Source organism: Stegostoma tigrinum, chromosome 4 (assembly GCF_030684315.1).
Source record: "Stegostoma tigrinum isolate sSteTig4 chromosome 4, sSteTig4.hap1, whole genome shotgun sequence".
Lineage (NCBI taxonomy): Eukaryota > Metazoa > Chordata > Chondrichthyes > Orectolobiformes > Stegostomatidae > Stegostoma > Stegostoma tigrinum.
The window spans coordinates 125,281,045-125,294,715 of NC_081357.1; the positions used below are offsets into that span (position 1 = coordinate 125,281,045).

Genomic DNA, 13,671 nt, shown 5'->3' on the forward strand with positions numbered 1-13,671 from the left:
GATACTCGAAGGACTGAGCAATGAAGGCAAGTTTGCTAAATATGTGCTTAACCATCCTGTCGAGATGTGATGCAAAGTTCCAACAATTATGTACCTGAGCCCCTAAATCTGTCTTTAATTCCTTTTGTTTTTGCTGGAAATGGAGCTCCATCCAAATACTGTCATTGAAGGGGACATCCTGGAGACTACCACTGTACCAATTTATGGATACTGTACCTACAACAGCAGGTCAAAGTTTGGGAACTTTGTAGCTGGTAACTCACCTTCTGACTCCCCAGTGTTTCTCTACCATTTACAAGTTAGAGGCTGATGGAATACTCTTTAGTTTCCTGGATGGTGCCGCTCCAACAACACCGGAGGAGCCTGAACACTGTCCAGGATTAAAAAAATCTACCACCTTCAACATTCACGCTGTCCAGCTCCCCGCCAACCCCCTCTGCCACACACACGCACACACACACACACACACACACGAGTAGCAGGGTGTGCCATCTCCAAGTCTCTGAAGCAACTTATTGAGGCTACTTTATCGCACCTTCCAAACCTACAACCTCTACCACCTGAAAAAAAGGCAAGGGCAGCAGATACATGGGAGTATCACTCCCTGCAAGCTCCCCTCCCAGCCACTCAACAGGCCCGGAGCGTTCACTTTCCGCCTCCTCTGATGCTGCCTGGCCTGCCATGTTTCTCCAGCTCCACGCTGTGTTATCTTGGAAATATATCACTGTTCCCTCACTGTGGCTGGGTCAAAATCCTGAAATTTCCTTCCTAACAGCACTGTGGGTGTACCTACCGCAAAACAGCAGAAGTTTAATAAGAAGGCAGCTCATCTCCTCTTTCTTTAGGGCAGTCTTGATGGGTAATACGTGCCGACGTGCGCAGTGACGTCCTTAACATATGAGCGAATAATACAAATCGATTAACATTTCATTCAGAGAAACCCTTCCTACCCTTGGACATTGGAATTTAACTTTGGCATCACCATGCTGTGAAAGTCACTCCTACACGATGCAGGCCGTCTTAACGAATTAAGAATCGTATTTCTTTTCAAACAACGAATCACTGAATTGTATTTCAGTAGAACAGTGCAGCCCTATGAATTGCGTTGCTTATTTATTCGGCGCAGTTTTGTTTAGGTTCACGGGGAGGTTTGGGGGTACGATTGTGATGATGATAGTACCGAAATAGATTGGTTGAATGTTAATTCTGTGAGTTGCAAAGATGTGATCTCTGTTCTAAGGATAGACCTGGGGTTTACAGTTCAATGCTCGCAGTCTGGGCCTTCCGCTCGCAGCTGCCTCCCGTTTGTTAGCACATGTTAATAATGATCAAAACCAGACAGGCCGCTAAAGGGATGCCCCCGCTGGGGCAATTCAGTGATCAAATTGCAAATAATGACTGAAAGTGGGCGCTAAGTCACGCTACAGAGAGAGAGAGCAGATGGAGTGGATTTTGCATTTAAGTGAACTGCCCAAACCTGTCAGCGCCGTCCCTAGAGGACTTCGTTTAAAATTTCTGAGCATCAACTGCTACATCGGAGTCAGTGCTTCGCCTCATTTCAAATGGACCCTGTGTGTGTATATATGTGACTCACAATCCAATCCGCACCATGCTGGGGATGGGGGCGGGGGGGAGACATATGTCTTTCTCTGTCATTGCTGCAGGCTCCTCTCAAACACACCCAGTCTCCATTCACCCCCCTGGGGCTGTGGGCGATCCTGTCTCCCAGCACCTCAGTGCAGCTTGGCGCCTTTTAGCGTTTTGTCGGCCCCCAGCGGCGCTCAGCCTCGTGTCAAATCCGCATTGGGGAACCCCCTGGCCTCTAATCGACCATTCGGCCGGGTGCTACCTGCAGCCACACGCTTCCACTGCCATGTCCTCGTACTGTTTATAGACCACATTATTGCCCGAGTCTATGTAGAGAATGCTAATGGCGCTGAGTTTGGATGGGACGCAGCAACTGGGTGGTGTGGACTCCGGGTCCATGGAATTCATCAGCGTTTGTATGATGGCGTGGTTAGTGGGTTCCAGGTGGGACCTGAGTGGGAAATCACAGATCCCTTCGCAATGGTACGCCTCGTAATCCAAAGGCGCGATGATCCAGTCATCCCAGCCCAGCTCCTTGAAATTAACATGAAGAGGTTTCCTGCTGCATCTTGACTTGACTTTTTTACCACTTCCTCTACTGGGCCTGCCTGAAAACGCAGTTCTCCTTTTCCTACGGCGCTTGACACTGGGTTCATTGCTGGCTGGTAGCGAGAACGATCCACCCAGTGACTTGATCTTATCTCTGATCTCCCGGAAAAGGTTTTCCCTTTTCCTGGTGTTGCTGAACGCCACGAGAAGCGCTTTTTCCTGGGGCTGCAGATCAGAGCGATTAAATCCCAGCAGTCTGGGGTCTAAAACCTCCTGGGAGTATTCGGAAATTATTTCCACATCTAAACACAGCAGGCTTGCACTGATGTGGCTTTTCAGTAACTCCCACACGTCGAACACTTGCCACTCAGATGAATCGGTATCCAAGATGTCAACTGTCCGTGAATCAACTCGTCCTGGTGTTTTTTCGCCTGGCTCATCACATTGATACAGTAACATCCGATAGATGCTGCCTCCCTGGGACAGCGCCGCCTGCAGGTCAGCCGGCAATTTCCGGAAAATCCTCAGCTCAGCTCCCACCAGCTCTCCGCTGTCCTGTAGTTTGGTGATGTCAAACAGGTATCTCTGTTTCTTACCCACGGAGATTCCGTCTGCAAAAGAGAAAAGCCAGAGATCGAAACTCAGCAAAGACAAGAAGAGGGAGAAAAGCGCACACAGCAGCAAGGAAGAAATCAGACAAACAGATTTGCTGGAAAAGCTCAGCAGGTCTGGCTGCATCTGTGTTGTATAGGAGGGTCACTCGCCCTGATACGTTAGTTCTGATTTCTCTCCGTAATTCGGGTTTCTCTCCACAGATACTGCCTGGACCTTCCGAGCTTTTCCAGCAATTTCTGTTTTCGCTTCCCATTTACAGCTTCGGCAGTTCTTTTGGTTTATAAATGTTAAAATGCTATTCGATTAAACTTCGGCGAGAAAACTGAACATTCGAGTTAAATAGAATTCTACGGGCTTAAAATGGTTTCAATTAAAACAAAAGATTGTTATTCATTGTTCGGGGAAATATACTGGAAAACATCTAATTGGTTTTTTTTAGAAGTTTGATATCAGCTGACGTCCATACTGTTGAACTGTCTTTCCCCTCGTTTTAATATTACCCCAATTGCTGCCTACTGATTTTGTAGACTTTTGCTCAACATTTAAGTTGGAAACAGCAGGAGTTCACTAAACCGAAGGAGAATTTTGGCCTTTCATTGCAGCAGTAAGTCGCTGTGGTTTCTACTTGAGTCACCTGTTTGTGTAAGCTTCGTGACATTATACCTTTGTATTCTCAGCCATTCTAGTCACGTGGCTAAATAAAAACAATTTCCAAAAACGAATCTGATCTTATCGTGTTGCCAAATGTCCTCTGCAGACCTACCCTGACCTAAGTTGAGCGTTAGAAAACAACAAGAGTTGCAACCAGTACATTTTAATATGAAACTTACACAGGTGCCCGGTAGACCATCTGCAGTAGGTAAGCAGCATAAAGTACACGGGAGCCGATCCTTAGAGTTTGACAGTCCCTGACCTGATAGAATCAGTCAAATCATCATTCTCGAATTCCCTATCATATATCCTGACAATCACCATTAACTAAAATGTTTATTTACAAGAACAAAACAAGATTTAGGAGTGCGATGTCATAACGTGACCACAATAAATCAAAAGAAATAATGACCGTTTGTCTGCCCGTGTGTATCAAAGCAACCCACTGAAAGATTAAAACCAGGTCACACAAAGAACTTTGTTGGCGCTCTTGTCATGAGCACAGTATTGACATCCTCTACCATCAATGCACAATGGTCGCAGTATGTAACTCTACAGGCTACATGGCAGTTACTCATTGGAAGGTTTCTGTACTACAAAATACGCATGGGCATAACTCTAACTTCTCCTTAAGTTGCACATTACCCCGATACTTGTCATTGCTTCAGAAACAGTACGTTAATCTCACTACCCCGAAAGTGTTGAAAGTTCCATCAACTCAAGAATTGTACAGTTTCAAAGAGAAGCTCCATCACTATCTTCTCAAAGCAACGAGAGATAGTCTTCCCAGCGTTACCCTCATGCCAAGAAGGAATATTTAAAAAATGGAAAAGTCTAGTATGAGAAATATGCCCAAAACCTCGTCGACAAGCTCATGAGTTCCATAATTGTAAACCTGTACGCCGTGCATTAAACCTTTCAATATCACGGTAGCCATGATTACAGTCGCATAAATATAAAAACGGTCTAGCGAATAAATCTATTTCGATTTTTCTTATGAATTGTTTCCTTTGCCCTTTTCTAAAGACACTTCTGCTTACTGGGTCACTTGTCACCATCTCACGTAACTGGGTGTTATTGAGAGCTGAGCCATTGCAGTTCGGAGAAGGTTTAACAGACTAATAGCTGAAACAGCTCCTTATGAGGAATACTGGGCTGGTTAGGCTTCTGTCCAACGGAGTTCGGAAGAGTAGGAGGTGACTTTTTTTTCCGTAAAAAAGAAACATTTACAGAATGCAGGCATTGCGACGTTGGCCGATCCAGGCACCAGGAGTTCCATTTCCTAAATGACATAAGTGAACCAGGTGGGGGTTTCCCCATGGTCACTATTACTCTCTAATTCCGTATATTTTAATTGAATTTAAATTCTACCATGCTCGGAATCAAATTCAGAATATTATTTGGGTGTCTGCATTAATGGTCTCCAGATAATACCATCAAGGCACCACTTGCCCTTAAAGCATGCAGGGCCCAACGGATTCTTAACAGTTTAGAAAGGATATTTCCTCTTAAGTGAAGATCTAGAACCATTGATTACTGTTTAACAATCGGGGGTCGCCTACTTAAAACAGAGATTAAGCGATTTGGTTCTGTCTCTCAAGGGGTTATGAATCTTTGGAGCTCTCTTGTTGAAAGTGGGAGCTGAGCCGTTGTGTTTCATTTGCGGTGGATACATTCCTGTAACGCAAGAGGGTGAAATGTTATCACGAGTATAGCAGGGAATGTGGATCTTAAATTGTGAACACATCAGTAGGTTAGAGGGGCTGAATGGGCTAGTCTTGCTGCTTGGATGCGAGGTTAGGAAATAAGTAAAAATACTGGGCGACTGAGGGCATTACAAATCTGGCCATCTTTTCGATGTTCAAAATCCCCACACGTACAACATTCAGCATTTGATTTGATTTATTATTGTCACACCTACTACATGTGTACAATGAGGAGTTTTGTTTTACGTGCAGAACAGGCAGATCATACAACACAACATATTAGTCACTTAGCTAATATAGAGAGATCACTTAATTTCTGGTCACAACACACGAGTTTTGAAACCAATTGTAAGGTTATTACCTAGCTAACTCAATACATAGACTGAAATCTTTCTAGTCTCTACGGACAAGCGCTTCACCAATGTGGGCTCACATTAATGAGGACCGCGTTGCTTTAAGTAACATGTACTAAATAGTGACAAAACATGAAGTGCACAGATTTAAAACAAAAATACCTTCTCGACTTCGTGCTGGAACTAGAGTTAAGTTTTTTTTCTTAAACGGAAGGATCTGTGTCGTAAAAGGAATTAAATTCACCACGCACCCCCCGTCCAATATGCAATATGAACTGTTACTGGCCAATCAGTTTTTTAATATATTGATCATTTCCATCAACTCCCGAATGAATTAATTGCCTCCTTTATTACTCTTTGCTGACTAGCCTCGCGTTACATTTATCTCCCCAGAGGCTTCTAACCATCAGCACCGAATACCATCGTTCTGAGCAAATCCCTCATCTTGCCGAATGTAGAGGAAACGAGGCGCGCACTCAAACCGTGATGCACGGACAAGTGCAATAACATTTTCGTTAAGACATCCCTGGGCCACGGAGCCAGAAAACTGCGTGATACTCTGAAGAGGCGGTGATAAATTGAGCATCCCCTCCGCAGATTCGGGGCCGCAATGCCTATCAATAAAGGGTAGTAAGAACTGCCGATCCTGGAGTCTGAGTGTGGAGCTGGATGAACACAGCAGGCCAGGCGGCATCAGAGGAGCAGGATATGTTAATAAAGGTTCGCGAGGAAGCACCAAGGGAATGGTAAAAGGTACTTTTCACTCTAGAGTACAGAATGATTAAACTGCTCACCACCTTGGTTTGACCTGATTGATGCGTTGGAAAGTGGAAGTTCATCTGCAGCGACCAACTTCCTTTTTAAAAGCAACTATCCTTACTAAATCGTCAATTGTGGAACATCAGTAATAGAATAAATTCAGATTATTTAATTTGATTATTGATCGAATCCCAGCCGAATGGCATATACAGTTAAACAGATTGGGGATATACTGTCGCGAGTATTACTGTGAATAACACTATTTCAACACGGCTATCAGTGAACGCTTTTATTTCTACTTTCGAATTGGGAGCACGTCACAGCGCAGTTTATAATCCAAGAAGCTAAAATATTTAATTTGCTCCAAGTGCGAGCCTAAATATTTCCACTTTGAACATCTCATGTTGCCCCTGGTTAGAGAGTCTCCGGTCATATATTTCCGAAAATAAGAATATACCCGATCCATCAGGATCTGTACTGGCAACATACAGGGTACATAAGCCAAAGGCCAAGCACCGGAAATTAGCAAAACACGTTTTTCCTTTTCAGTCGCTAAACAACCTGCATTTTTTTTAAAATTTCAGATGTCCAGCGCTTAAGGCATTTCACTGCTATTTCACAGCGGTTATGCCGAATCTAAACAAGCGCCCAATGGCAACTCTGGAGTTCCAGTCCACTTTGTGAATGCAGTTGCGACTTGCTCTTGGAGTAGTTTCGTGGCTTTTTTAAAAAAAAACACAGAAACAGCCGAAAGTGGCTGAAGATTTCAACCCCAGGTCCAACAAGGGAAACCAAGAGGTTTTGGCGTGATCTACGTATTCAGAACATAACCCAGCGAGGCAAAAGTCTCCCTTCCGCTGGTCTGACCTTTTTTTTCCAAAGTTAGAAGTCGCACCACGCCAGGTTATAGTCCAATAAATTAATCTGAAATCACAAATTTTTCGGAGTAGCTGGTGATGTCGCGTGACTCCTGAGTTTATCTACCCCATTCCAACACCGGCACCTCCACATCGCAGCTGTTTATTTGTTAAATATTTGTGACAGAAAACGTGTAACGCTCTATCTTGGTTTATTCAAAGAAGGACGGGCGTTTTTGAACTGGAAATTTGTTTTTAAAAGAGAAAAACCTTCATTATTGGCACATTTCCTCACAGAGCTCCATTAGCATTTCTGAGCGAAAATCTTTTAATTTCGTTCCCAGGACTCGCTCTGATTGCTGTAGAGTCTGAGCCTAGCGCTGACAATGTAACTTCTCCTGCGGCTTAACACTGAGTTGCACGTGTCAATTTCACATTAGCCTCTTGCCTCCTGGAGAACCGCATTCGAAACACATTTTTTCTGGTAATTCACCAAGATACAAACCAGGTACAGTTACCTCCTGCCGATCGCGTGGCTTTTGTGTGAACTGTGAGCGATAAATTATGAAGAGAGAGTAAAGAAACCCTTTAAACAAAGCCAATGACCGGGTCAGGTCCCCGGTAGCATTGATTGCTCGAAACACTGTCTGTTGTTCAAATGGACTGTCCTCCCTTGCAGGGTGACCTCAGCATTTCCCGTTCGTAAATTCACCTCAGCAATGTTTAACTGGTGATTTCAGGTGAATCACTTTTCCTGACTTCGTTAATTGACAGGAGCATGACACTGAATTGAAGAGTTTGCTGGATTGTAGCTAAGGTATATTTTGCTTGGGTCCCCAGTTCATCGCTGTAATTATTAACATGTCCTAACACATATGAGTCGGGATCAGAGTGAAAATTGCGTTGTTGAAGCGCCCGTCGCCTGCAGGTGCCACACTACCTCAATAATTTGGAAACCGGCTCTGAGGGATGGCGGATCCCTCTCACTCCCCTCCCTACTGCAGTTGAAATCCGTGCAATTTTGCTGAACTTCAAGGAACATTGAATCCAAGTTCGTGGCTATGAAGTACAAGGGCCGAAATCTGACTGCGGCGTGCGCGGTGAGCCTTCGGTAATTTTCACTGACAACTTCACCATACTTCGAATAGGTGTTCAACTGGATTCATATCCTGGGGATACGCAGTCAACTGAGGTTGTCCTAAAGTGTTATAACCCGTGTTCCAATCCGGATTAATGACTGCACTCCTATGCGTTATATGTGGGCTAATCAGTTTGACTTTATTCCCTTCTGTCTGCAGTTTCAGACCATTTGATGCGCCCAGCAATCGGATATAAAAATTACACAACGGGCACATTCATTATCCTGTTCTTTTCTTGCAACTCTATCTCCCGCGGGTTACCTTCGGTTGTGATTGAAATGCGAACGCACACGCTGTCTTTTGTATGAATTCTAGCGAACAAGGAGATCAGCAGATAGTAAACAGGACCGCGTTTAAAACAAACTAAAACATCGAATATAAACAGGCAGCGTTTTGTGTGGACAGCACCTTTAAACAATATACTTTTACACTGCTTTTAGATATTTTCTGGTCAGACTGTTCAGAGGCGAACAAATAGAGCAGGTGAGACTTCAACGCGGGTCTCCTGGTATAGATATATGGGTACTACCACTGCAGGCCTCCCGCGTTAGAGGTACGGGCGCTACTGCTGCATCACCTAATAATTTATGCTGCTTTTACACTGACCACGATAGAGGGGAACAGCAATGTTCAGTTGCTCAGGACATGAAATGTGTTTTTCAGGTGAAACGGGTGTGGTGGCGTTGACTTAGGCATGTGAACCAACATTGCCGAAGACCTGTATCGCGCCGTCCATTTTTACAGTCAGTTATTGAACATCGCTGTCCTTGTTAAGTTTTTTTTTCTGGTTGAATGGTTTCATGCAGGAGTACTGTCTGTGTTATGAATTTCCAAACACAGCCTGTTTATAAAATCCTTAGGTGCTTTATACAAACGAAAATCGCCTTCCGGGAATGTTAGCAACAGAGAAGGGGCTTGAGAAGTGTTTAGTACTTATTGAAGATAGAGGCCTTTTTAGTTCCATTTCCACTAGCATAACTGAAGCACTGTGGTACCTCGCTCAGACCGTGTACTCAGTGTCTGTGTGATTATTGTTTATGGGGTTACAAACTCAAATGCATTGCCGATGCTCTATTCACCAACCACGCATCTATCAGTAAATACCATGCTTGCGTTCATCCTCGCGTTACAACAACACCATCGATAAGTTTTTCACTGTGAAGCGCTAATGAAGTGGAGGAGAGCGCTATGTAAATAGACGCGTTTGTCTTTTTCAATCGAGGCCTACAAATTAGATAGTCCTAAACTAGCGAGACTAGCTGTGTAGGAGAATTTCAGCATCTCAAACAAGTGAATGGGATAAAACGCGAAAAAAACATAGCCCCCCCCCCACCCCCCCGCAACTAATGGCGATGGAACAAATAAGTAAAAAAGCAAGAAAACTGGCTGGGCATCTGGATATTATGTGTTGGAGTAAAATCTGGCCTGATAGTCCACGGGGCAATGCCAGCAGATGATTGGAAATGTTAAATGCCTCCAAAATGATTGATTTTAGGGTACAGGGTATACTCCCAGGCAGACAGAAACTGCAACCTTATTTTATCACCGATTAGGAGCAGCGTTTCGTTGCTACCGGTCACTTGGCGAACTATCAGCTGCTCACAGTTACCAAACTACTGCACCTTAATCCGATTTTTGTTTTGCAGAATTACCTGTTGTTAACGAAATAAATCTTTTTCTTATTTGACAAGACTCAGGCAATTGAGAAATATTCTACCATAGACGTAATGCTCGGGCTTAGAGTTTTGTTTTAACCTGCCGATGTTTTTATTTAATGGTTAAATGTTGGAATCGCCTCTCTGCGAGCGGTGACTGGTCGCGTTTAGAGACTGGATGACAAATCTACTGTTAGAGACAAATGCTGGGAGTGAACAATCTTCAAAACCCTCACTCAAATGGAAGCAGAACTTCTCTGAACCACCCACCTGCACATGTCCTTTGCATTTAAGAAAGATGTTTGCTTCTCTTTTTTTTAAATAGTATTGGACTCAATTGAACTGTTTCGATAACCTCTAGGCTGCTAGGCTCAGGACAAACCAGGAGAAAGCTACAGTGATCTTTCACAATATAAGGTCTAGCCGGCCTGTGTTACACTGAACTGGGAGACAACCCTACTTTAAATCGGCAACAGTTACCGGAGAAACTCAACAATACAGGTGGAATCAACGTTTTGAGTCCAATGACCCTTCTTTAGAATTGAACTGCTGCCAGACCTGCTGAGTTGCTCCAGCAATTTCTGCTCTGGTTTCGGATTTCCAGCGTCATGATTTGTTTGTTTTACTGTCAGGGGCCAGTTGAACTGTACCGCGTTACCTGCATGACCACGCTGCTCGGCATTACTGCATTGGAATATTCCAGTATCTCAAAACATTGGCGTCCCGTTACTGTTTGTGCACTATTAGTTATTCAAGTGTGATTTCTTTTTCCACTGGGATTGGTAGTGTGCAATAAAACAATGATGTTGCCGCATCTCAAAGACGCGGGATCATCGACCAGGACAGAACCTATGAGAGTAAAGCCATTGATACGGCGTATTAACGTTGTCTCAGAGTTTACAGCGTGTAACTATGGTAAGAAACAGTCACGCATTAAATATATAGAATATGCACAGGCTACCTTTCAAACTGCGCCCAAACATCGTACCCTCTTTGAAAAGCCTGTGTTGCTAAATGACTACTTATCCTTTTACAGGGCATCTGCATAAACTTCAAATGACATTTACACCAGTCGGGACCTACTTAATGTTATTGGAAATTTGGTGCAGACTAGTCAATCCGAACAGATTTCCAGGCGGTTCTGGAGTTAGTGTGTGTGGGTGAGTTGTTAGGGTTAGTGAGGGCATAGTGGAAGGGGACATAATACTGCCATCCCCACCTGAGACAGAAACAGGGTTTCTCTTCTGGGTCGATCATTTAGCGGTGAAGACGTGGAACCGCGCTTCCACAGAGGAATACAATAAAATAGTATTTCCGTCTGAAATTAGTCAACTTCTTTGCCGTGTATTGTGATGGTGCTCCAGCGGAGATTAATAAAACCCAGATGGTACCCAGCAATGCCTTATTCCCGACAGCCTTTAACTTGCTTACTGAGAGGAAGGCCTTTCCTGGTAGACATTGAAGCCGAACGCATTGCGACATTTAACTGCGCGAACGATACCAAAGTTAGCCGCCCCTTTTGAGACTAGGACAAAGAAACATAGGAAATAGGTGAAAGTGTAGGCCATTCGGCCCTTCGAGCCTGCACCACCATCCGATATGATCATGGCTGATCATGCACTCACAGTATCCCATTCCAACTTTCGTTCCCTGCCCCTCAATCCCTTTAAGCCACAAAGGACACGTCCAGCTCCCTCTTGAATATAGCTAATGAACTGGTCCCAACTGCTTCCTGTGGGAGAAAATTCCACAGGTTCCCAACTCTTCATATTTCAGTCCTGAATGCCCTACTCCTTACTCTCAGGCGGCGGTCCGCGTCGCTCCTGTACCCCACACCTTTTACTGTCGCGCACAGTACAAAGGGACCGACCTGGTGTACAACTTCACCGAATTTCCACAATTGACATCAACCTGAATTTAACATTATCTTGAGGCTTTAAGTCCACTATGTTCCTTAGGCCATCACTTCCATCACCATTAATGTCCCCCTCACTTACACACTTGCAAATTTCGGGTGCAAGGGCTTTTTGTGCAGATTCCAGATTTGAGCATCTATTCAACGCGAACCCGTGAAACCGGAATCATGTCTCAATTTCATTGAATGTTGTGGAAGTGTTGCACTTAAAAGGTGTGCGTCAGCTTTTCCTCAATGGGTTTCGCACATGAAGCCGACACGGCACACACCTCACACACCTATCTGATCGCAGCCTGAGCGATGTTCTTACTGTCCTGGATAGGGACCCCGAGCTTTTCCCATTTGTGCTTCGTGAGAAGATGCTGACACTATCTCGACTTCCTATCAAACTAATCAGAGAGATTCATTTCGGAGCATCCTTTCGGATCAACACCCCCACCCCAAACACACAGACAACACCCCCTCCTCACACAGACACACACACACACACAGACACACATACACATAGGCACACGCACGCACACACAGATATACACCGACACACAACAGATACACATACACAGGCACACGCACACATACACAAAGACATACAGATCCACACACACACATACACACACATACACACCTATACACACACACACACACTTATACACACACATACACACCTATACACACACACACACCTACACACACACACACACACACCTACACACACACACACAGTAAACTGCAAAGTGCAACAGAGGGAAAGTAAACATTTCTGACCACAGACCGTTGACACAGTCTTTGGCTCTGCCAGCTTCACCGCTTTCGGTGAGAACCGCACATCGGACGAACTCAAAGTTTTCATCCCCAGGATCTATCCCAGCCCTCAGTGGATCGGTGCGCATTTTGTTCGAGATCAGGTTAACGAGTAAACTATCGAGAGATATCATTAACTCCTGCTTGTTTTAGGGAATTGAGAAGAACTGAGATGAGAGAGATGAATAGTTCACGTTCGTATTTCGCGCCACTAAGTTACTGTTAAAAAAGTGCGTTCCCATCTAAACGGCGAGCTATTTGTGAGTTAAAACGAATGCCCCCCCCCACCCCCTGTACCCACCGTTGTCTTGCTCCACGAAGCTGGTGACAGTGTTGGCATGGCTGCGAGCCCGGAGCAAGCTGCTGTTTATCCCTCTCCTCTCGGGCTCCGACAGTTTCTTGTAAAGAGACAGCATGTAGTCATGAGGCACTACCGAGCCGGGGCCCCGTGGCCGCCCGTGCAACGCTGACCAGGAACCGGCACCGTCCCGGGAAGAGGAACCATGCAGTGATCCCAGAGTTGCCGCTTCGAGGAAATCCCAGCAACAGCACAGGGTCCAGCATACCAGCGCTACAGCTGCAGGAATGTCCATCCCGGAGAAAGGTGGCTTCCAAACTTAGGGGAGTTGCAGCTCGACGACTGAGCGATGCACACACACACACACACCCCTTCGCTTACGGTGCCTGTCCTGGTTTTACATTAGAGACAGAGACACACACACACACACACACACACACACACACACACACACACACAGAGGGAGAGACAGACAGAGAACTGCTCAGGCTCCAACAAAGCTCAGGCGTCCGCGGAACAGGGCGACCCCACTGCGAATCTGATTGGCTCAAACTTGATCCCAGCAAAACCATTCTCCCTGAAAAGAAAAAAATAACTTTTTTTTTCTTTTTTGAACAGTTTGTTTTCACACAGCGCGAGATGTTACTCTCACTACAGCAATGCACCTCAGAATTCTGAACGAGGGCGGAATTCTATACATATATAATATGTATGTATATTTCTATATATAACTACCTCAGTCCAGCTGCTTCCCAATGGGTAATTTTCGTTTCTGGTTGGGCGTAG

At 44.9% G+C, this 13,671-nt stretch overlaps 1 protein-coding gene across 1 annotated transcript; it reads right to left on the minus strand.

Moving 5' to 3' along the window:
• Positions 1–1,671: 1,671 nt before the first annotated feature.
• Positions 1,672–13,180, minus strand: gdf7 (growth differentiation factor 7). Its single transcript, XM_048531593.2, has 2 exons — positions 12,889–13,180; positions 1,672–2,747 (listed from the first exon to the last, which is right to left on the minus strand). The coding sequence occupies exons 1-2, from the start codon at positions 13,178–13,180 to the stop codon at positions 1,846–1,848; spliced, it is 1,194 nt and encodes a 397-aa protein (XP_048387550.2). The 3' UTR covers positions 1,672–1,845.
• Positions 13,181–13,671: the final 491 nt, after the last annotated feature.